Below are 22,237 nucleotides of genomic sequence, written 5' to 3'. Positions count from 1 at the left end.
TTAGAATACAAAAGGAACAACAGGGATTCCATGATCAAGGGACTCGTGGCATTGATGGAGGAGTCTGCTCTATTTTTCTTTTTTATCCTTCAGCCCACGGGTTAAATGAGAACAATAGAGCATTGTATGGCCAGCTTTACTCAAAGGAGGCAGCATCACAAACCACTGAGCCACCATACAGGATGCACTTTATACTGCCTGTCCCTAATTCTATAAAACATGTAGATTTTTTAAATATGACGCTAAGGTGTATTTATAAAACATTTGCAGAGCATACAGCTCTGTGAATGCCAGTTTTAGATTCACAGCGTATTATGGCCACTAGATGGAGCCAAGGAACATAGCACATTCCTATTCTTCTCGGCTCCATCTAGCAGTCATAATGCTGTGCGGATCTAAAACTCAGACATTCACAGAGCTGTACGCTCTGCAAACTTTTTATAAACACACCCCTTTGTTTCATATCTGTGTAATGTATTTCTATGTAACTGTAATATTTTCACACTTTCAGTGGTTGCCCTTAGAGGAAGTGAAGTCAGGAAAACTGCATGTTAAAGTAGAATGTCTATCACATCTTAGTGATGCGCCTCAACTAGAACAGGTAATGCAATGTGGCAGGTTGAGGCTGGGGAATTTTTGTGTTTTGTATTAAGGTAATGCAATGTGGCCTCATTACTAATTTAAATAATACCTTCCTGTCTGCTGTTGTTATATTTATTACTGTCTTCAGATTTGAACATGGTGCTCATAATGTCTACTGACTGACCTTCTAAGTCTGTCTTGTTGTCTGCATGCAGCTGCCTCTTCTGATAATAACTATTCCACTGTCCTCTGCCTTTTCCAATACTACACTCCTTCTGCTCTGTGTATGTTCTGCCAATATTCTCTCGCTCTCTAGACTTTGTTCTGATGATATATTTCAGCTTTCTCTGTTTGTTCTAATACTCTCCTATCATCCATTGCCTGTTCTGTTAATATTTTTATGTTCTACTCTTTGTACTGATAATAGCATCATGCTGTCCTCTTTCTGTTCTTATAAAACTCCCTCACTGCCTATAGTTTGTTCTGACAGTCCCTCTCTCCCTCTGTCCATTATCTTTTCTGATTTCTTTTTTTCTTCATGTCTTATGATTGCTCTGTTAATATTCTTCCACTGTCTCCTGCCTGCCCTATTTTGTTAATGCCCTACAGCTTGCTTCTGGATGCTTTGATATTGATGTATGGCAGTTGGCTGCCATATCATTTTCTCATCATTCTCTGTCTGTCTAGTCCGATGATACTGTCTTCTGTTCTGATACCCTTCTGCTGTCTTCTGCATTTTGTGATAACAATCCCGAACTCTATTTTCCTACACTCTCCCATTGTCTTGTGTTTGTTCTGAAAAAGGCAATAGAAATAAGTATTTTCAGGACACTCAAAAAACTATTGTCAGTTCTAAAAATGTTCTTCTGCCTGGTTTTGTTTTCTATTGATATTTTCTGTACAGATAATATATTTTAAATATTCTCCTACATTTCTAATAGCAGTCTAGCCTATTCTGATGACACTGTCACACTGATACGTCAGCTATGTTAATACTCTCCTGTTGGTTGTCTTTTCTGATGATACTGTCCGTCTGTCTTGTCCTGATAATACTCTCATGATATATATTTTGGGTAATCTGACTATGACATGTACTGTGCTGTGCCTTCTCCTGTCTGTGAAGTAAATTGCTACATTTAACTGTTTACATTTTAGGTTCTGCTGGTGAACAGCCTATCTCAGCCAGCACACAGTGAAGAGTTCTCAAGTGCTCTTCTGAATGTCTATCTAGAAAGTGCCAGTGGCTTGCCAGTAAGATCAGCAATATCTTATTTTTTGTTTCACATCTTCCCCTTGTTCTTTTCTTTTGTGCTTCACAGATATTGTTTTCTCTTTGTTTAATAGATGAAGAAGGGAGTCAAGCTGCCAACAACAAGCGCAGAGCTAACTGTTAGGAAAACTACCTACAAGACCAAGGTATTATTCTGTGAACATCTTTGCCATTTTACCTTTAATTTCTATTGTTATACTATGTTAACTTAATGTAGATAAAGTTTCAATGGATCCAGGCATTCGTTGCATGATTCATGTGGCTTATCAAGGTCAGTATGTTGGGGAAAATGAGCTTGGGTGGGAGTAAAGTATTATGTACAGACTTGCCATTGAGTGAGTGTGTGCAGTAACGTGAAATTGGCTAAGCAGGGCTGAAAAGATGAGGTTGGTGCAATGACTGTGCCTTTTACTAATGGAGAGGTAAGGGTTTGACTGAAAGATGGAAGATAAGTAGCTCAGTTTTGTCCAGGTTAAATTTCTGCAACTGCTTAGACTTGCACAAATAGATGGCATCAAGGCAGTTGAAAATGAGTGTTAGAATCATCAGATCAGGGTGGACAGATGGATGTGGGCATGGTCTGAAAAGTGGAGACTTTTTAAAAGCAGAGCATGGTTAGGGTGTCAAATGCAAAAAACACAGGAGAAAGTCACCTCTTGATTTGGCTTAATGGAGGATATTGGTTAGTTTTCTTGTCATTTATGACTACAGAGATCAAGGAAGTGAGATGAATGTGAAGGGACATAGAGAAACACTTGTGCTTTTCAAGCCTTTTCATCTCTTTAACTGGTTGACAAACATTTTCACGCAGTAAGGACCATATTGTTATAAGAGCCATTGTGAGTAAACTAGAAAAGAACATTGTTGTACAATAAGTTTGAATGTTAAAGAATAAATTGTCAACACACAAATCATTCATATATTATATGACTGTTCCATACCCAGTCATTTGTCTGCCGGCCAGCAGCGATAGACTTGTGCAGTCCAGGAAAGACATAGGGCATAGGCTTACTGTTTCTAAGTATATGTACCCATAAATTGGACCTAGCCTTTAATAGCACTGGTCTACAAAATTTGGGAAATGATCGACCTCCAAGATAAAATGTGTTAATTCTTCCATATTAGATGAATTGGAAAACAGGTGATAAAGGTGCTGGTTGGTTGGCTTACGTTTTCAAGATATTTCACAAAAAAAAGTTTTATACACAGACGAGTATATTTGCCTACCAGGGAGGGAGGTGTCTGATGATCATGATGCCTCAAACTTCTCGACAAAGTACGGTAGAACAATGAAAATTGTACCACATGGAAGTGTATACATTTATCTTCACTTTGAGACTAAAGATTATTACCTAACTTTAGTTTATTGATCTTTTATTGCAAGGTACATTTGTCTTGGTCAGATCTACGCATCATACAGTTACATCTGGTTTTCAAGTGGCTTGTGAAAGTGGTGGCTTGTGAAAGTGTAATTGCCTAACATTTCCCAGGAACAGTTGCGTGATATTTTCCCTCAGAAGCCAAGATGCCTCAAAACTGTATAAACAACGCAGATAACTTCCCCTACATTTGTGGCGAGATTACATTTGCATCTCAAAAGTGCAGTATGACGGCAGTGGTAAAAAGGCATACCACCTATATTTTGGATGCAGAATAGGTGATGAGGACAAGAGTTGGGCCCCTTATTATTGTTGCATTACATGTGCAAGTTATGTGCGTCATTGGCTAAACAAGAAGAAAAAGTCCATTCCTTTCGCTTGTCAGTTTTCCATGCAAAAAGCATTAAAATGTTACATGAAAAACCAATAAATGAATGGAAAGATATGTTATTGGGATCAATAAAAAGATATATAATGATTGGCGCGGCACCATTCTCATTGCTATATCACATTTTACAGAAAAGTTATAGAGCATAATCACACACCCCCTCGTCATTAAGAATTATTTAGATGCAATTTTGACATGAAGCTGTATCGTGGAAACTGGAGCCAATTAATACTCAGGACTTAATTTTCCTTTTATTAGTGACCCAATTCTTTCTCCTTGTAGACCAGTGTAGTCACACTTCACATGATTCACATTATCAAATACAGTATTATTATATTGAGAAAAAAAATACCTCTTGCTTGTCATGTGTAGAATACTGCTGCTTTCCCCTCACTTTCTTTTTATCAGACAGGAGTGAAGGAATCTCTTCAAAGAAGCCTCCAATGGCAGTAAAACCCAACAGGAGTTCAAATATTTCCCCAATCTTTCCTGAACTAAACAAAACATTTCGGCTAGAGATGCACGTTAAGCCTAGTAGCCATGGTTGGCGATTCAAAACATTAGAGACTGCATAGAGTGTGTTTTGTTTAATTAGACAGACCCATCAGATAACTTCACAGTGAGATGCAATGTAGCTACCTGTTTGTTGGTAATTCCTGTTAATAAGTGGTGCTGTTTGACTTAATCAGGCCACATCAAAAAGTAGCAGTCCAGTGTGGGATGAAAACTTCATATTCCTTGTCAAGAATCCCAATCACGAAGTTCTGCAGATTAATGTGAGTATGGTGCTTTCTTCTTTATTTCTGGAATATCATCAGTTTTACCTTAACTACTACTAATATTCATACTGTTCTTTTTTTGCTGAAAGGTGCGGGATGATGCCAGTAAGTCATTGGGGTCTTTGACAATGCCACTGTCTGATCTTCTGACTGCTGAATGCCTTACTGTTGATGGCTGGTTCCCTCTGAATTCACCTGGTGCCAACATTGAAATTCTTATGAGAGTTCAGATGAGGGTGAGTGAATGATTATTCCCCTACATTTTAAGAAATTATAAGAAAACTATATCCAAACCTTTTTTTGGCTCTAGTTCCCTTTTGGGTCACAGGACCGCACATTTTGGCTCCTTCAATAAAAGCCAGATGAGTAAATCGACATGTGGGGCTGGCAGGGCCACTCACTATAGAAATTTCCTTACACAAAATGTGCCCTTGTATATAATCACCTTAAGGCAGATGAGGTGAAGTCTGAAATCATTTGATTCCCCATTTTAGATTTGTGTTGCTTTTAAGTGACTGGTAAATCTGTCCATTGCTGCATGTGTACATGAGACAAGCATTTAAAGTGCAATATAACATTACTAAAAGACACAGTACAATATTTCTGCTTCTATTCTCTAATTGAATAATGTCTTACAGATTCTGACCTCCCCCAATGTCAACCCTGAACTCAATGCTCTTAGTTTTAAGTCCTCTGACCCTCCTAGACCTCCTACCCCAGAGAAAACAGATTTTAGCCTGGAGTCCGCTGTAGACCATGAAGACCTTTCTGCTGGAGATCTTAGACAGAGACTGCCCCACACAAACAGGCAAGTACCCTTTTACTTATGTTGGTGAAGCTAAGGGAAACTACATTGAAATGGGGCATGGAGGACCTCCTCTATGGCACAATACAAGCTGAAATGAATGTATTCAAAAAATAGCATCTAAAAGGTTATATATAATACATTTAGTGGAGAGTTGTACACTTTAAAGTCACCACATCTCTGCCCTGTAATAGGCTACACCCATCTCACAATAAGCCCCGCCCCTCTGGATTGTGGCCATAAATGCTTTTGGATTAACCAGTGAATCAATCAGGATGTGTGTGGTCTGCAGCAGAGCTATGATCTCAGTGGGCAATCTTGAACAGAGGATTGAAGCTTGACGTCCATCCTAAACTTGAATTCAACTTCAGTAATGTGCAGATAGGGTTGCTTTACATGGCCCATTTTTTTTTGTGTGATCATAGATGGATTGTTACTCTTTGAAAGAGGAATTCTCCTTTCCGGCATGCGCTGAAACTAAAGTCACATGAGTGGGGCAAAAGGAAAAATTGTGATGGACTAGGCAGTGCAATGATCAGAATAGGGTAGGGCAGATCATATCTGCTAATATGCAGATTTTGATGAGAGATATTCCTATAAATGACCATTGTCTATCAAGTTATTTGAGAGATGGCCCCTTATTCAGGTAGAAAGATTGCTGTTCTGGTTTTCTAGTCACTCGGTTCAAGAAAGTACAAAATCTCTGTTTAACGTGGTCCCTCTTCATAGTTACATGGAGGGGTTCCCATATCCCAGAGATGTCTAGTAAATAACAATGGGTCTTTACAACTTGGTGGAAAAAGGTGCAGCAAGTAAATTGCATTTTTCCTATATGGAACCATTATATTTGAACATTAAATGGTATTACCAGATTTTACCAGCACAGGTGCTGTAAGTGAACTTTTATACAGTAAATCCGGTATTAAACTAGCCAGAACTCTGATCTAACCAGAAAAAAAGTCCCCTGTGTACTCATTGTTTGGCTGATCTGCGGCATGTTGCCAATCAGGCAGGTCCTTGCACTGCATTATTATTATTATTATTATACAGGATTTATATAACGCCAACAGTTTGTGCAGCACTTTCCAATATAAGGAAGACATTACAATCACAATACAATTCAAGACAAGATGGTAAGGAGGGCCCTGCCCATGAGGACTTACAATCTAAAAGGGAGGGCAAGTGTTACAAAAGGTAATAATTGTGTGGGATGAGCTAATGGAAGAACAGTTATTATGTTTAGGTGGGATAGGCTTCCCTGAAGAGGAGTTTTCAAAGATAGCCTAAAGTTGTACAGAGTAGGAGATAAGCGGACAGATTGGGGTACGGAGTTCCAGAGGATGGAGGACACTCTGGAATTGTCCTGGAGGTGAGCATGGGAGGAGGTGATGAGAGAGCTGGAAAGCAGGAGGTTTTGATAGCAGTGGAATGGATGGCTTGGGTGATATATTTTGAGATGAGGTTGGGGCTGTAGCTTGGGCCAGCGTTGTAGATGGCATTGTGTATTATTGTAAGTATTTTGAATTTTATTTGATGGGCAAGTGGGAGCCAGTACATAGTTGTTTGTAGATCTAAAGGAATGAACCTCTCTTTTTTGCTCCATTTGGATCTGCTAAATATACAATTTAAAGTAGGGATGTTCAGATACCAGTTCAAATACCAGTGCTGATACTTGGCATTTTCTCGAGAACTACCAGGGTTGCAGTGGTTGCAGCTGGGACTGGCCCTGATACGCCACCACTGTCCCGAAATCATTAGTCTGTTTTGTTTGAGCAAAACTGTCACATGACACTAAACAAAAATGTATCAGTACTTGTATTTGTGAGTACTTGGACAAGTACTTGTACTTAGTCTGGAAAAAATGGTGTTGGTGCATCCCTAAGATATATGTGTGTGTGTGTGTGTGTGTGTGTGTGTGTGTGTGTGTATATAAAACAAATCATACATTAAAACAGGGATGCTCAAATCCCTGGAGCTCCCCATGCTTGTTAAAAATTACAGCTGCCTCCTAGCTTTTTAATTTTTCTCTAGTCTAGTCTTGGAGCTGGAAAAGTATCTGTACTTGTACCGGGTACTGTACAGTACTTGGTATCTGAACATCCTTGAAAGTGTTGTATTATATCAGTTTGATAAGTTCAAAAAAAGCCTGATAAACCTGTCAGAAAACATGTGAACTTATAACTCCCTGTGATCTCTGCCTGCACTGTACTAAAATCTCAAGCAATGTTATCAGCCCTGCCTAGTTCACCTCTGTTCAACTATGTCTGGGGATAAGGAAAAGGGCCAGGTCCTGTTGTCTGAATCAGGAGTGAGGTGGCCTAGGGTGACAACGCTGCTCCTCCCTAGATTCAGTACTGTAAGCATTGTCACCCTAGGACATGACATGGTATTACTGGCAGGATCACCAGGTAAAAATAAAGGGGGGGGGAGTCTGAAAAAAAAATTATTACAACCACAACATTTGAGGACTGGAAAAACTGCAATATATTACAACATTGTTCATGTTGCATTTCAATATTAATATGAAGTCAATAAAGAGTTTATGGTATAGTATGGGGTATGGCATTAGTCAGACATATATTTTTAATAGTAACTTTCAAGCACCCAGAAACTACATTTATCCGGAATCTACCAATCCCTGTGAATGCTGGATAACGGGGAGTTTACTGTACTTCCGGATCCCTGTTCTCTGAAGACTTGGATCCTAAAGGAGGGGTGAATTCCCCGGGTTTCTACGTGGAGGGTTCCTGAACAAATAGACTTTTACTGGAAATTCCTCTTTAAATTGTAATGCATGACATTGACTTCAGTAGAAGAATAACGAATCAACTAGCAGAATGAAAACTGTTTACAAGGCTGATTATTGTAATCTTCTCCCATAGTGATTCAGAGACAACAGCTTCTAATGTAGGTCAGCTGCATGTGACTGTGTATTACCCAGCAAAGGAGGGAAAGCTTTTGGCAGTGATGCACAGCTGCAGGTAAGACACATCTGCTTGTCATAACTAAATATATCTGTGCCACACAAATGAATATGATCACTTTTATATACTTAACATTGTCTCAGCAAAAGGATACATTTCGTTAATGAATATATAAACGAAAAAAGGGATTTTAACCAGCTCCAGCTGTACAGAATGTGAGTGAGTTGTGACCTAATCGTTTTCACTCACTGTTGCCTATCAGCCATACTCTGGTCTTGTCCTATAAAGATATCTCTCATATCATAAGTAAAGGTTGGGGTGAGAGGTTTTATTTGCATAGTTGCTTGGTGTTCCTGCATACATTAAAAGAGTGAACTTTGTTTTGCGTTAGATCAACAAGGGCACATTCTTGATAATGGTACTTATCATTCAATAAACTAAATAAACTGTTCTTTGTGAAGTCATGCCCGGGGACCTTTTTAAAGGTCTGCTTCTTCCTCCGGTGGTTTGTGGATCCTGAATAATGCAGTGGGCGCTCCCTGCAGCATTATCCATTAACGTCCAGGGCAGAGGAAGGGGACATGACCCCCAGGCTTCATAGAAAGTGAGTTAAATGAACCTAGACATCATTCATCCTGGAAGAGGACCAGTGCTGGATTGGTGAACAGGTAAGTCTCCAGGGAAGAGGAGGGGAGTATAACAACCAGAGTTTCTTTTTATTATTAGCAGCTTCTGGGTGATCAATTGGTTTTTGGCCAAAATATAATTTGGCTTTTAAAATGTAGTTATTGTTTTAAAGTGTGTGTTGGGGCAAAACAAATAAATATGCAGCACAGCTCTGCAATACATGCACATTATTGGCCATGACCTCCAAGGTGGCAGCAGATGAGCAAACATACATTCACTGTCCATTCACTGATCTTCCCTCTGAATATTGAATCCAGAGTCAACCATCTCCTATCATGCCCTGGTTGAGCTGTCATTGATGGCCAGGGAATAGGCTAATTGAGCACGATCTGTGCACAATTAGCTTCCAAATGGTGCAGAGGTGACATTAGGGGTCTAATAGACCGCTGAAATCTCTTTAAAGAGAACCTGACACTTATCAGCCCACTTGTTATAGCAAAGTTAACTATAAAACAAAAAAGGTTTACATAATTAAAGTTTAATAAAACAAAAAACATTTTTGAAAGCACCCCGTCCTCATGTACCCGCACACACGAACAGAGATTTTAGATGTGTGCCACTGGCGTCGGTTCAGTATCCAGATGACAGTTCAGAGCATGCAGATCAGTGGAGTGAAGCTGGTAGTTCAGCTGGCAGTCCTAGACTGACGGCTTCAATCTAATATCTACATGCACTGAACTGTCTTCCAGACACTGAACCAAATCACTGGCCACGAGCGTCTCAGATCTCTGTTGTGTCGGCGCCAACCTGCTTTTACACATCACTTGTGACACTGTAGTGCTGTAGAGAAGCAAGAGAAAGCGAGGAGAGATAAAACAATATGAGATCTGTTAGGTGTTGAGACTTAGTTGATCTTAGCTGTCCCCTTCGGTCTGTAGCTCATTTTCTCTCTCCATCTATCCCTGCACCTCACTTTAAGCCCTACTCTTTAACTTTTACATATGCCTTCCAAAATGCCATACAACAAAAATAAAAACTTAGTAGAGTACCTATTTCCTTACCATCCTCCCTATAGGTGTATTATTAACAAGCTGTCAAAGCTTCTATGTATTTCATACTGTAAGTGACTCTGTATCATCATACCCTATTTTTGTTCATCTGTTTCTTAGGAATTTAAACGTTGGCTCCAAGGAGCTCCCTGATCCTTACTTGTCTGTCTTGTTGCTGCCTGATAAAACCCGGGGCACAAAGCGGAAAACAAGTGTGAAGAAAAGGACCCCAAATCCAGAGTTCAATGAGAAGTATGTACATCTACTACAGAATATCTATCCTATCTATCTATCTATCTATCTATCTATCTATCTATCTATCTATCTATCTATCTATCTATCTATCTATCTATCTATCTATCTCTATAGTAAGAGGGAAAGGCTCAACTTGTAGTGGCAGTGGTAGACCATGCATGAGACAGGGACACACAGGAACAGTTCAAGCAGGTTTGTCCTGCACTATTTTCAGCAAGGAAGTAAGCTAACATAGTTTTAATGCAGGAGGGCTATATACAGCAAGTCCATAGCGTAAACCAACAAAACATCTGCTTTTCTGAGTTGTGAAGAGCCCGTTCACACTTATATGGAGAACTGCATCTATAGTAAAATGCAGCTGTCTACAAGGGCACACCAAAAACAATTGTTTTTATGTGCCCTGATCACACTGCAATGCAGGTGTGATCTGTGGTTTTGGTGTGCTTTGAGAAATTGCAGAAATGCTGCATTTTCTGCAGTGCACTGGATGGCAATGCCGTTACCCAAAGTAAACAGATGCAGGCCTTGAATTTTAACAAGAAAGGCACCGCAGCTTGCCGCTGTCACTCAGCAGACACCAGCCGCATGGTCAAACGTTATTTTTTACCAATACTACCGTTCGGTAGGAAATTGGATCCCTGCTTTCATGGAGCTCTGTAGCCTGACCAAGGGAGTGTGGGTGGGTTTCCTGGCCACCACTTCATTCTAGACCTAAAGGCACAAATGGCTTATATAAGCAAGTGAGCTCCTGGCTTTGGCTGAGAAATCCTAAATTGTGATTTATGTACCTCTGTAAGAAAGACTGCTGCTGAGAGTAAAACTGGGTAAGAAAATACTTAAACTTACATTTCACGTGGACTTACCAGTGTGTTTCTACCCCCGCTCATTCTGGAAAGTGCTAATCTCTTACAATATGCATAGTTGGTCTCTCTGCTTTGTGCATATCACAGGTGCCACATGCCTTGAGGGGGATAATTTAGGTCTTATATATGCTAGCAATAAGTCAATAATGTACTGAATGATCATATTTGTGATTGCAGATTAGAGTGGGAGATCCCACTGGAAGAAGCTACAAAGAAAATACTGGAGATATCTGTGAAAAATAGCGTGTCCTTCATGTCCAGGGAAAAAGAGCTCATCGGAAAGGTAATGCTGACCATACAGAATACTCCTGAATGAATGTTGTCTTATTAATAAACTTGTGTGTGCAGAACTGGACCTTAGATTGAAGTGGCTTTCCACTAGTTGGACCACACATACTTTTCCTTGCACTCTGTGACCTTTCAGTGACCAGATGGCCTTGAAAGACGGTAATCAGCATAATGAGTGATTTATATGACTATTATGTGTATTGAACATTGAAGGTAGCTATCCCCGCTTCCCACAGTTCTTTGTAAACCATTGTTAAACTGACCATGGAAATACAGTGACCCTCACAAGAGAACCAATATCATTTTATTGTCATTGCACATATACTTTATCATTGCTACAAGCACATTTGCTATCATAGGAGCATGCAAACAGAAGGAGAGTGATGACCTATTTGCTGCTCTTTCATTGTCCAATCACTCTCCAATTCTATATTGCAGTAGAGAAAAGGTAGATGGCCATCCTGATTCTGTTGTTGGCCAGGGCTGTGCAAACCTCTGGACTGGCTGAACAAATTTACAAATACTTATAATTTTGTAGCTGTATTATAGTCAGATGCAGGTGACATGAGTGACATTTCTGAGTTCTGTGTAATATACGGCAACCTCACTCCACACAGCTACTGACATGTATGGTGGGTGGGACAGCTTACTGAATCCTTGCTGGGGAATGTACAGCTGTCAGATTTAGCCGTCTAAGGCAGGTTTGAATCTGACTGGTGGATGTGATTGAATTATTTTTACATAAGGTAATAGAATAGAGCTCGCAATGGGTAATTGGGTGGACTGGGGTACTAAGGCTATACCTGGAATTGAAACTGGAGCCCTGAGCAGCAAGGGGCTGCTGCTGGCACAAAGTTCAAAGCTTACATTTTATTTTTTCTACTAGAGCATTTGTTTAATACTTGTGTGTCTTCCGTTTATTGCAGGTTATTATTGATCTCTCTCAGGTGGACTTGTCAAAAGGAGTCAACCAGTGGTAAGTGTCTAACAGTATGTCATCCTTCATGCTCTCTCCGCATATAAACTATAGTCTACATAAGAAAAGCTCAGACATTTCCTAAACTGCCAAGAAATAATGTGACCACTCAGGTTTAAGCTTTCACTACTAACAATGACTAAAAAAACAAGACAAGAGGATATATAAAACAAAATCTGATTGGGCAGGAAGCCAGGCTGCCTAGCAACAAGTGAAGCTGGCTTCCTAGCCAATTAGGAAGCCGGATGGCAAATCATGACCTGCCGCCCAGCTTTCTGATTGGTCAGGAAGCCAGGCAGCCTCTGCAAATGAAGCCAGTGTTCTATCGAAAAAACACCAGCTTCACTTGCCGAGGCTGCCTGGCTTCCTGACTAATCAGAACGCCGGGCGGCGGGTCATGAGGTGGCATCCGGCTTCCTAGCAACAAGTGAAGCTGGCTTCCTAGCCAATCAGGAAGCCGGGCCATGATCCGCTACCCAACTTCCTGATAATTGGGGCACATGGCACTGGTATCCGTACTCGGGATCGGCGAGTGCCGAAAAAAAAGAATTCAGTACTCGATACCAAAAGAACGGTATTGGCGCATCCCTAACTTTTGTCATTTAAAAATGTAGCAGGGAGAGTAAGAGCACCTCGCAATGGCCACAGCAGTCAGAGGCATCTCTCCAACAGAGCCCCTGAGAGAGATTTAGGAAGCTGTCCGGGTGGCTTGACTCTCCGGCATCTACCGAAAACTGAAATATCACTTTTGGCCGAACTGACTGTTTAATTGACAATGTTTTGTTTTCTGTTTTAGTTTTTCTATAAACTGTCACTTGTAAAAAGAATATGCAGGTCCATAAAGTTCAGGCTCCCTGCTCCAGCATGTAATGGTTTGATATCCGGTGTCAAGCTTCTGATGACCTCAGCAATGTTTTCCTTTCTAACCTCCTGGTCTCCTGGCAGGTATGAGCTGAAGACTGACTGGACCAGCGTCTAATCATTTCCTGTGACACTGAGAAGAATGTGAGCCGTGAATTCCCTCCAGAAGACGTTACTTGCTGAACCCCACACTGCTTCGGTCCCATCTAGCATCCAGAGATAACAGAGGAAGGACACAGAAACACTTCACTGTTCAAAGAAAATAATGTTTCGGGGAGCGGCATTGAGGGGTCCACTATGTAGCCCACCAATAGACACTGCAAGTGTCACGAGGGCCAATGCTGCATAATGAGGGCAACTGTGTACCATGGTATATGCTGGCACTGCCAGCCAGTGCTGCCAGCATAACTCCCTCCCTCCCTTCATTCCTCTCATAGTCCCTGTGTCTCTGCTTAGCCTGAATACTGGTGGAGTAGGGTATTTGCTCTAACTCAGCAAGTGCTGCTTATATAGAAGTCAAGCCAGTGTCTGCTTTTATGTAGGAACATAGTATTATTGGACTGGTACTCCTAACATTTCCAGCAGAATCATGCTTACATACTGGCTTTCTGATTTAGAAATTCCTTTTTTTAACCGAGCCAAAGATGTCTGTAATTGGATTGATTTTTACCTTTTAAGGCCTTATGCTGTCATTATCTCTGTTTGTTTGTTTTATACATGGTTGTTACAGCCACTCTTTTTTTTTTTTTAAATGTTTTAAAGGTCACATTTCAGCTTTTTTAAATGTTTTTAGCGTCAGATGTATGCAAGATTTTATTTTTAATGTGTATGTGCCTCTTGTGGCACATGGTAATGGGCAAGATGTATGGCTCTAGGAATCCCAAAACAATGCCCCCTTCCCCAAGCAGATTCATGGAAAAGTGCTCAAACATTCCATCTTTTGCTGGTCCCTGACTCCATGCTACTAATTCAATCCGATCACGTCTGAACTGAAAATTCCATCTGATCTGTATCGATTCAGTATTGGCCCTTTTAGGTTGCATGCTGTCGTCAGCCTGATCATTAATAGTTTTTAGTGCCAACTCGTCTTGTCTGAATCTTCTTCCGGCTTTACACAGCTAAAGAATTCTATACAAGACATAATGAAATGGCACTTGGGCAATCCCTTGTCATGGTTACTTTACATTCCTTCAGTTCACTGTGCAGCCTTGGCGATGTCCCTGAATAAGACTTGTTTGTGCTTCTCGACAGCGGATTGTCATTATCTAGTTCAGTTTGGAACCTGTTTAGTTACAACAGAACAACATATAGGGGGGAATGCTTAAAAAGTTGAGCAGACAGAATCTGGAACAGTTGCCCATGGTAACCAATCTGCTTCTCTCTTAAATTTTTAAAGCTTAACTGAACAAACTGAAGAGAGAAGCTGATTGGTTGCCATTGGCAACTGCTCCAGATTGTCTACTTCCGTTTTTACGAATCCCCCCATACAATAATTTTAGGTCAGTCATACACAATAATGTATCAATCTACCTGTCTTATCCCATGTTGATAGGGAGCCATCTTTTAAGATGATTGTACTTAACGAGACCTCGGCTTTACGTATACTTTTATCAGTACATTTCATACCATCGCTGTATACAGTTTTCATAACTAAATATTTTTGGGAGTCTGTTGCCAAGTTTCTTACCTAGAGAACCTGACCGTAAGAACTTCAGTCTGGCAACACAAAGCCACTGTCTCAAAATTAGCAGCGGTGTTGTCGACTTCCCCCGTGCGAGCTCCTTCAGCTGGCTGTAGGGCTGCCGATCTAATGGACCTGATAGGAAGCTCAACAGCCAATTGGAGGCGCTCACATAACACGCTGGCAACACTGCTGCTAATGCAAGGCTTAGCTCTGTCAGCCTGCAACAGGAAGTGCTATTACTGGCAGGAGCCACAGGTAAGAAACTTTGCAAGTGACTCTCAAAATATTATTTGCTTAACAAAACTGTATACAGTGACACATGAGGAGAAACATACTGAGACATACATTTTGGATTTACATAAACTTTATTACTTACATAGGTCACAGCAGATTTGGTCAATTGAGAGTCTGTACATTTATATAGTATATGACAGCCGTTTGTATACGAATGTTCTGATGCAAAATGAAGTCAAGTAAAGAAAGAATAATAACCAGAGAGGTAACAAAGCAGTGTTTATATCATGATATATATAGGAAGGATTATGGGAAGTTTCAATCCGCAGCTTTTACCATTAGTACATGGATAGTGTTGCCTTTCAAAAAGCTGTGAACTCATTCATGCGTTAGGCCTGTTGTTAGGTCAGTATTTTCACGTAATGGGAAATCAAAAGAAGCCAAAACATCAGATGTGGCATTTGTTTGCTTTATTGTTATTTTATTATTATTTTTTACATTTGTTATCAAGATGTTAAAGTGACACTAAACTCCGGAGATAAATCTTAGAAATGCATCCAAGTACCGTAACAAAACTGTATCTTATTTGTGTATCTCTCAGCTGTAGATCCTCCAATCATCTCTGAATTGGTGCTGACACTGTCCTTCCTTCTGGAGGGTGACTACTTTTGTTCCCCATGGTCCCTGTGTGTGTCATAAAAGTAGACACCACTCCAAGTTCGCTCCCATGATGGACTACAATCTCATGTTTAGTTTACTCATTTGTATTAAGATTGTAGTCCTTCACAGGACTGAGCTTGGAGCGGTGACTACTTTACAACACCCACAGGGACCATGGAGAACAAAAGTAGCCACCCTCCAGAGGGAAGGACAGTGTCAGCACCAATTCAGAGATGATTTGAGGATCTGCAGCCGAGTGATACACAAATAAGATTATTATTGTTAATAGTTCAGATACTTTAATGTATTTTTAAGATTTAACTCCTGAGTTTAGTGTCACTTTAAATGTACCTGTTACAAGGACAATCAATGTTTTGCACTGCCTGTTGTCTCATGTGCTTATAGATGATCATGATCTTTGTTGCGTACCATTCAATAAAATGGTCACCCTTTAAAGGTATTTGTGTTTATGGTTTATTTTGTATACACTAATGTTCTTATGACTTATGGCATTAACCACTTGCTGACCGGGGTGTTAAACCCCCTTCCTGTCCAGGCCATTTTTCAATGTTCAGCGCTGCAGTACTTTGACATTTATTCCATCATGCAACGCTGCACTGTAATTCATTTTATCCATTTTTAGGAACACATGGAGCTTTCTTGGTGGTATTTAATTACACACTGGGGGGTTTTATTTTTTGCTATATAACCAAAAAAGTACAGAAAATTTACAAAAAAAACCCCAAAACTTTTCCCTTTTTATTATGTTATGAAACATTTTATTATTACCCAATTTTTTGGTAAAATATAAAAGTCGGGGTCACGTCGGGTAAATAGACACCAAACATGTGAAGCCTTAAAATTGCACTCGCCCGCGAAATCTCAAAAAAACTACCACACCCAATATTGGCCATAGGCGACACTTTAAAAGCTTTTACCGCTCATCATTTTAGTGTTATCAGCGATTGATGTCCCTAAAATTATTGCTCACCCCCTGATGTAATGATATGTAACAAGTGCAGCCTAATGGGCGCAATCGTCATTTTTGCGTGTAGGCGCACCTATCGCATTTTTGTGCATCTATGTGTAGGTGGGGATTTAAAAATGTGTGTGTGTAAATTTTAGTTTGTGATCAATTTGTTTTATCAATTTTATTTTTTACACTTCACTTTATCGTTATCACATAGCGGGCTAAGAAGCCCCCTATGTGATATCAAATTACCGTGACAGGTCCTCTTTATGGAGACCCCTAATGTCACCTAGGGACCCCCAAAGAAACTGATAAATCAGATCTGCTTCTCTCCAGCTTCTGTAGCTGGAGAGTGACAGATGAATGCGTAGTAAACATCACTTCCTGCCTTCAGAGAACGGGGAGGAGAGCGGAGGGTGATTGTGTACTGATCTCCCTTTGTTCTCTGTGCAGAGCCACATGGAGCCACACTGCAGGTCCCGGATCGGACGCCCGGGATCGCGGGTACGGCGACAGCTAGGAGAGGGGGGGCACAGAGAAGTGTATCATACAAGCGATCGGGCGACTTTACAGACGCCGGACTATTTGTATGTAAACAGCCATCGCTGGCTGTTTCAAATTCTGTGCACGGCCATGCAGAACGTTGAAAGATGCCCATCCGCATCCAGAAGGCTCTTGGCCGGCTGTTTCTGAACGTTCGGCAGACGGGAGGTTAAAGCTTATTTAAAAAACATTTCTTTAAACCTGGGCCATTCTCTGTGCACGAGCTGATGAACTCCAGTCTGATCACTACAGCTGGTGCCCTGCAATCTGCTGGGAAGCAGGCCCGGATTCCCCACTAGGCCACCGAGGCCCGACGGCAGGGCGCAGAGGGGCGGCAGCGGTGTGGAATCCCCCGACACCCAGAACATACAATTGCGGTCGCCGAGATCACTTGTAAAATGTTTGCAGCCTGTCCGTCCTCCCCTCCCTCCCTCTCTCCTCTGGTTCCGTCCTCCCCCGGGCCGCTATGTCTCTCCTCAAACGGACGCTGAGGTGGGGAGCAAAGCGGCAGCGTTAAAAGTAACCCTGCCGCTCCGTGTACACAGTGAGAAGGGAGAGCTGTGCTCTTCCCCTCTCACCTGTGACAGGAGTTCCAGCACAGTACTGTGCTAGAACTCCTGTATTGGAGGTGGCAGGTTCAATAAAGAGAACCTGCCACCTCCAAAGGCTATCACACAGGGTTAGTTAGTTAGCTCCTGTGTGATGGCAATAAAGTTAAGTGGAATTTTTTTAATAAAAATTCAAAAAATAATAAGAAATAATAATTAAAAAGGTGATTAAAAAGTTAAAAAAAATATTTAAAACATGAAATAATTATAAAAAATAAACAATAATAAGATTAAAAAATTATAAAAGAAAAAAGTAAACGATAACCTAAAAATGTTTAAAAAAATAATAAAGAAACGAGGGGGGTGCATTGCAGAACCTGGCCGTGGGGCAGCAGGGAGAGTAAATTCGGCCCAGCTTGGAAGCCAACACTTCTGGGAGTGTCAATCTTTTTATTCCCCCACATCTCCCACTGGTTCTTCCCTCTGACTTCACATCACCGCAGGAGAGGGTTAGGAGAGCACTTACTGCCTTCTTTTACAGGAAAGATGACTTTTATAGGAAACACTGACCGAGTCTCTTTGAACCATGGTCACATGGTTCACAAGTATAAAGAGCAGAAGTTCTGAATTAAAGTGACTCTAAACTAAGGAGTTAAATCTTATAAATGCCTAACCCTAACCTTAGCCATCAACCAGTTGTCGTCCGCCTGTTGCAACTAAATGGACGGACAGCAAGCACCTTCCAGTGGGGCGCCGTAAGTATACGGCTTTTTTTTTTTCTGCTCGTGTCCACGCCCCCTAGCAGAACACACTGACGGCTGTAGACAGCCGGTAATGGCTGTTACACATACAAGCGATCGGTGGCTCTATAGCCGTTGGATTGCTTGTATGTGCTGCCCTGCAGTGTGCCCCCTCCTTCAGTGCCACCCCACTGCTGTTACCTTCTATCCTGGTCTCCACTGTCCCCTCTGTGGGCTCGGTGGCTCTCAGCAGGATAATTGGAGGGAGATCAGCATTGTTCCACTTGCTGATCTCCTGAATGTGGAAGTGTTCTGTATTACATCACTTCTGCATTCAGCTGTCAAGAAGCTGGTAAAGCAGATCTCTACTTCATCAGCTTCTTTAAGATCCCTAATGTCACTTGGGGACCCCCAGAGACCCCATGTGTCTCCATAAAGAGGACCTGTCAGTGTGCCTATGCTATCACATAGGGGGATTGTTAGTTAAGGGTTAAAAAAAAAGTCACCTAAACATTTTTGGGTTTTTTATTTATACCACCACCCCCACTATATGCACTTATAAACGTAAATATGCATCGGGTGCGCCAATGTGTGAATACAACAATTGCGCTACACATGTTACATATTACAGCGAATGTCGGAGTGCAAGCAATCATTTTAGAGCCGTTAATCACTGATAACCCTAAACTGATGAGCGGTAAAAGCTTTTAAATTGTCGCCTATGGCCAATTTTGGGTATTGTAGTTTTTTTTTGCGGTTTAGCAGGCGCGCACAATTTTAAGGCTTGACATGTTTGGTATCTATTTACCCGACGTGACCCCGAATTTTATGTTTTACCAAAAAATTGGGTGCTGATAAATGTTTCATAGCTTAATATATAATTTTTCAACATTTTTGGTAATTTTTCCTTTTATAGTAAAAAAAAAAAAACCCAGAGGGGGGGCTCTATCTGTCCCCAAGTGGCTACTTTTGTTCCCCATGGTCCCTGTGTGTGTTGTAAAGTAGTCACAGCTCCAAGCTCGCTCCCATGGTGGACTACAATCTCATGTTTAGCTTACTAATTTGTATGGGGATTGTAGTCCATCACAGGAGTGAGTTTGGAGCGGTGACTACTTTACAACACACACAGGGACCATGGGGAACAAAAGTAGCCACCCTCCAGAAGGAAGGACAGTGTCAGCACCAATTCAGAGATGATTGGAGGATCTACAGCCGAGTGATATACTAATAAGATACATTTTTGTTAGTAGTTAAGGTACTTGAATGCATTTCTAAGATGTAACTCCCGAGTTTAGTGCCACTTAAAATATAAGCCGATTAAACAATCTTTGGCCTTCCCTAATTCTTCCTTTCTCCCGTCATCAATATGCTTATGAATTTTTTAATTAAAGCCTTCTTGTTTTAATGACATACCTTATTTTAGACCCAGTGACATCATTACTAGGTCTCTGTGCTTTGCTATGCAAGATCATGGCTGGAGGGAGGTGTTGGCAGGGTGCTGTACATAGCTTTGTGCAGACATCGCAACACCCTGCCTTAGTACTTCTTTCAAGATCCCTCAGTTCTGATTTAAGCAGTGGCTTGGCTCTTGGAATGAATTATGCAAATATCAAAATGCCTTGATGGGTGGTTGTCAATGTGGAGGAGTGGGTGCTCTAGGCATGCAGACTGCCCTAGGTGCATGCATGATGACAGAACTGAAATCCAGTGAATGAAAGGAGCAGGCCACAGACAGTCAGGCTGGGGAGGAAAGTGCTGGAAGATGTTGGTCGTCCTTCAGCCGGGAAATGAGATGGGAGTTATCTGACTGGCTGCAGCTTCTAATGCACATTATGAGAAGCTCACAGTATGCAGTGAAATCAGAGTAAATATTTCAGTACAGGAGAGGCAAGACAGTGTAACGATAGTAATGTTGGGCAGAGTCCCCGAAGTAATCGCATTTCACATCTATAAAAGCTGCAAATATATTGTGATGATAAGATTCAGAAATGTAAAGCCGACCTAAACCCACAAATCAAGCGTAGCCTCTTGTACGGGGGGGGGGACATAAAAGAGAGAAACTCAACGTATTGATGTCCAGCACATGTCTTTGGGTGAATGTTTGGATTCTTTTGATAATTGACCTGCATGCTGGTCAACTTCCAATCGGGAAACACTAATATCCAAGCTGCCAGCACTCGCAACTTGCAGGCTTGTGATAAACCTTGCTCCTGACACCTTTAGGGACGGTTCACACCACAAAGTCTGCGTTCCAGAGCGTTTGGCCTCTGGAACGCAAGACGGCAGGCTCCCTGCCTTCAGGGGTGGGAGGGCGCGTGGCGGTGCATTGAAGTCAATGGCAACCCCGCCTGCAGTGCGATCGCCCGCACTGGAACACGTGGCACATTAGTCCAGTGCAATCTGCAAAAATGCTGCAAGCACTATGCTCTGGAACGCAGACTTTGTGAACCAGCCCTTAGTCGGTATACTTTGTGCTCAAGGCTTTCACAGACCACACACAATAGCAATTACAGGTCAGCTGAACCAGGCAATACCACGTACAGAGTAGTGCAAACAACAGAATTACTAACGTGCAATCTCTTCCGGCCAGTCACCACTAGCCCGACACTCCATCTACAATCTGGTGAACTCTAAAGCTGGCCATACACCTTACAATTATCTGCAGATTTTCTGTGGTCAGATGGAAAAGGTGCAACAAATTCCTCCATCTACACTTAACTGTGTGGCCCAGGTAGAATTACTCCAGCCAATCTGTTGCACATTTTCCATCTGACCACAGAAAATCTGCAGATAATTGTAAGGTGTGTGGGCCCCTTTAGGTTGTGTAGCACTAGTGGAAGTGTAGCAGCTGGACGATTTCCCCAAGCTATCCTGTATGCTGGGCTCCTTATAAATGTACCTTTTGCACTACACACACATGGGAATTTATCAAAACTGGATCAGTTGCCCATGGCAACCAATCAGCTTCTCTCTTTAGTTTGCTCAGAGAAGCTGATTGGTTGCAGTGCCAGTCTGCTCCAGTTTTGGTAAAACTTAGCGAATGTGTGAATGGAAGACCAAGTGGAGGCCTTGCAAATCTGGGAGACAGAAGCTTGGTTCTGAAAGCTCAGGAAGCACCAACAGATCTGGCGCAGTGTGCTGTAAATGGAAAAGGTGGAATATTGGCTTTGAAAAATACATGCCTAAGCCACCTAGATATGGAGCATGGGGTACCAACTTCACTGTTTCTGGAGAAAGCCAAAGCTGGCCAGGATCTTTGAACAGCAGTGGTAGGCAAACCATAACCCCCTCGACTGTGGTACAAATACAAATTCCAGGAGATTTGTAGTTTCACCAGAGCTGGAGTGCCAGAGATTACCTTCCCCTGTTGTATGGCAGAGGCACCAATCTCCATGGCAGCCAACCTGTGCCGGTAAACAGATTGTGTTCTCCCTTCTACTTTCTCCAAGAAATGGTGGGGCTGGTACCTTACAGGTAACTCAAACCAGCTTAAAGGTCAAATATTCCAGCACTGCGTTTATCAGGTTTTGCAGAGGAAGGCCAAAAACGTTTCTGTGCCGTCATTCACTGCAGTAAACCCTCACACAATGCTAACATTCATGTCTCATGATTCTCAGGGGGTGAATACCTAGAGCACTAGATTTCCAGGCAGCACTGTCAGATGGTTCCTTGTCTTCAGCCTGGAAACACAAGGCACTGCCGGGAAAACGAGATACTTCTTCAATCGTACACAAGTTGTTCCCTGTGCTTGTACAAAGGCACACTCCTGTGCGTGGTGACCGCCCCCCCCCACCCTCCCCCACAACGCCACA

The 22,237-nt window shown here is 41.7% G+C and overlaps 1 protein-coding gene across 1 annotated transcript in view; it reads left to right on the top strand.

The window, feature by feature from the left end:
* Positions 1-13,292, top strand: part of ESYT1 (extended synaptotagmin 1) — an 86,231-nt gene extending 72,939 nt beyond the window's left edge. Inside the window, exons 21-31 of the mRNA XM_018560794.1 lie at positions 512-601; positions 1,738-1,833; positions 1,927-1,998; positions 4,309-4,395; positions 4,488-4,634; positions 5,037-5,206; positions 8,086-8,184; positions 9,924-10,055; positions 11,099-11,204; positions 12,136-12,185; positions 13,131-13,292. Of these exons, the coding sequence (XP_018416296.1) occupies positions 512-601; positions 1,738-1,833; positions 1,927-1,998; positions 4,309-4,395; positions 4,488-4,634; positions 5,037-5,206; positions 8,086-8,184; positions 9,924-10,055; positions 11,099-11,204; positions 12,136-12,185; positions 13,131-13,164 (1,083 nt within the window). The 3' untranslated portion in view covers positions 13,165-13,292. The remainder of the gene's footprint in view (positions 1-511; positions 602-1,737; positions 1,834-1,926; positions 1,999-4,308; positions 4,396-4,487; positions 4,635-5,036; positions 5,207-8,085; positions 8,185-9,923; positions 10,056-11,098; positions 11,205-12,135; positions 12,186-13,130) is intronic.
* Positions 13,293-22,237: the final 8,945 nt, after the last annotated feature.

This window comes from Nanorana parkeri, unplaced genomic scaffold, assembly GCF_000935625.1.
Source record: "Nanorana parkeri isolate BGI_ZX_2015 unplaced genomic scaffold, ASM93562v1 scaffold478, whole genome shotgun sequence".
In the NCBI taxonomy this organism is placed as follows: domain Eukaryota; kingdom Metazoa; phylum Chordata; class Amphibia; order Anura; family Dicroglossidae; genus Nanorana; species Nanorana parkeri.
Note: the sequence above shows the minus strand (reverse complement) of the source record. Positions and strands in the feature narration are given on the sequence as shown.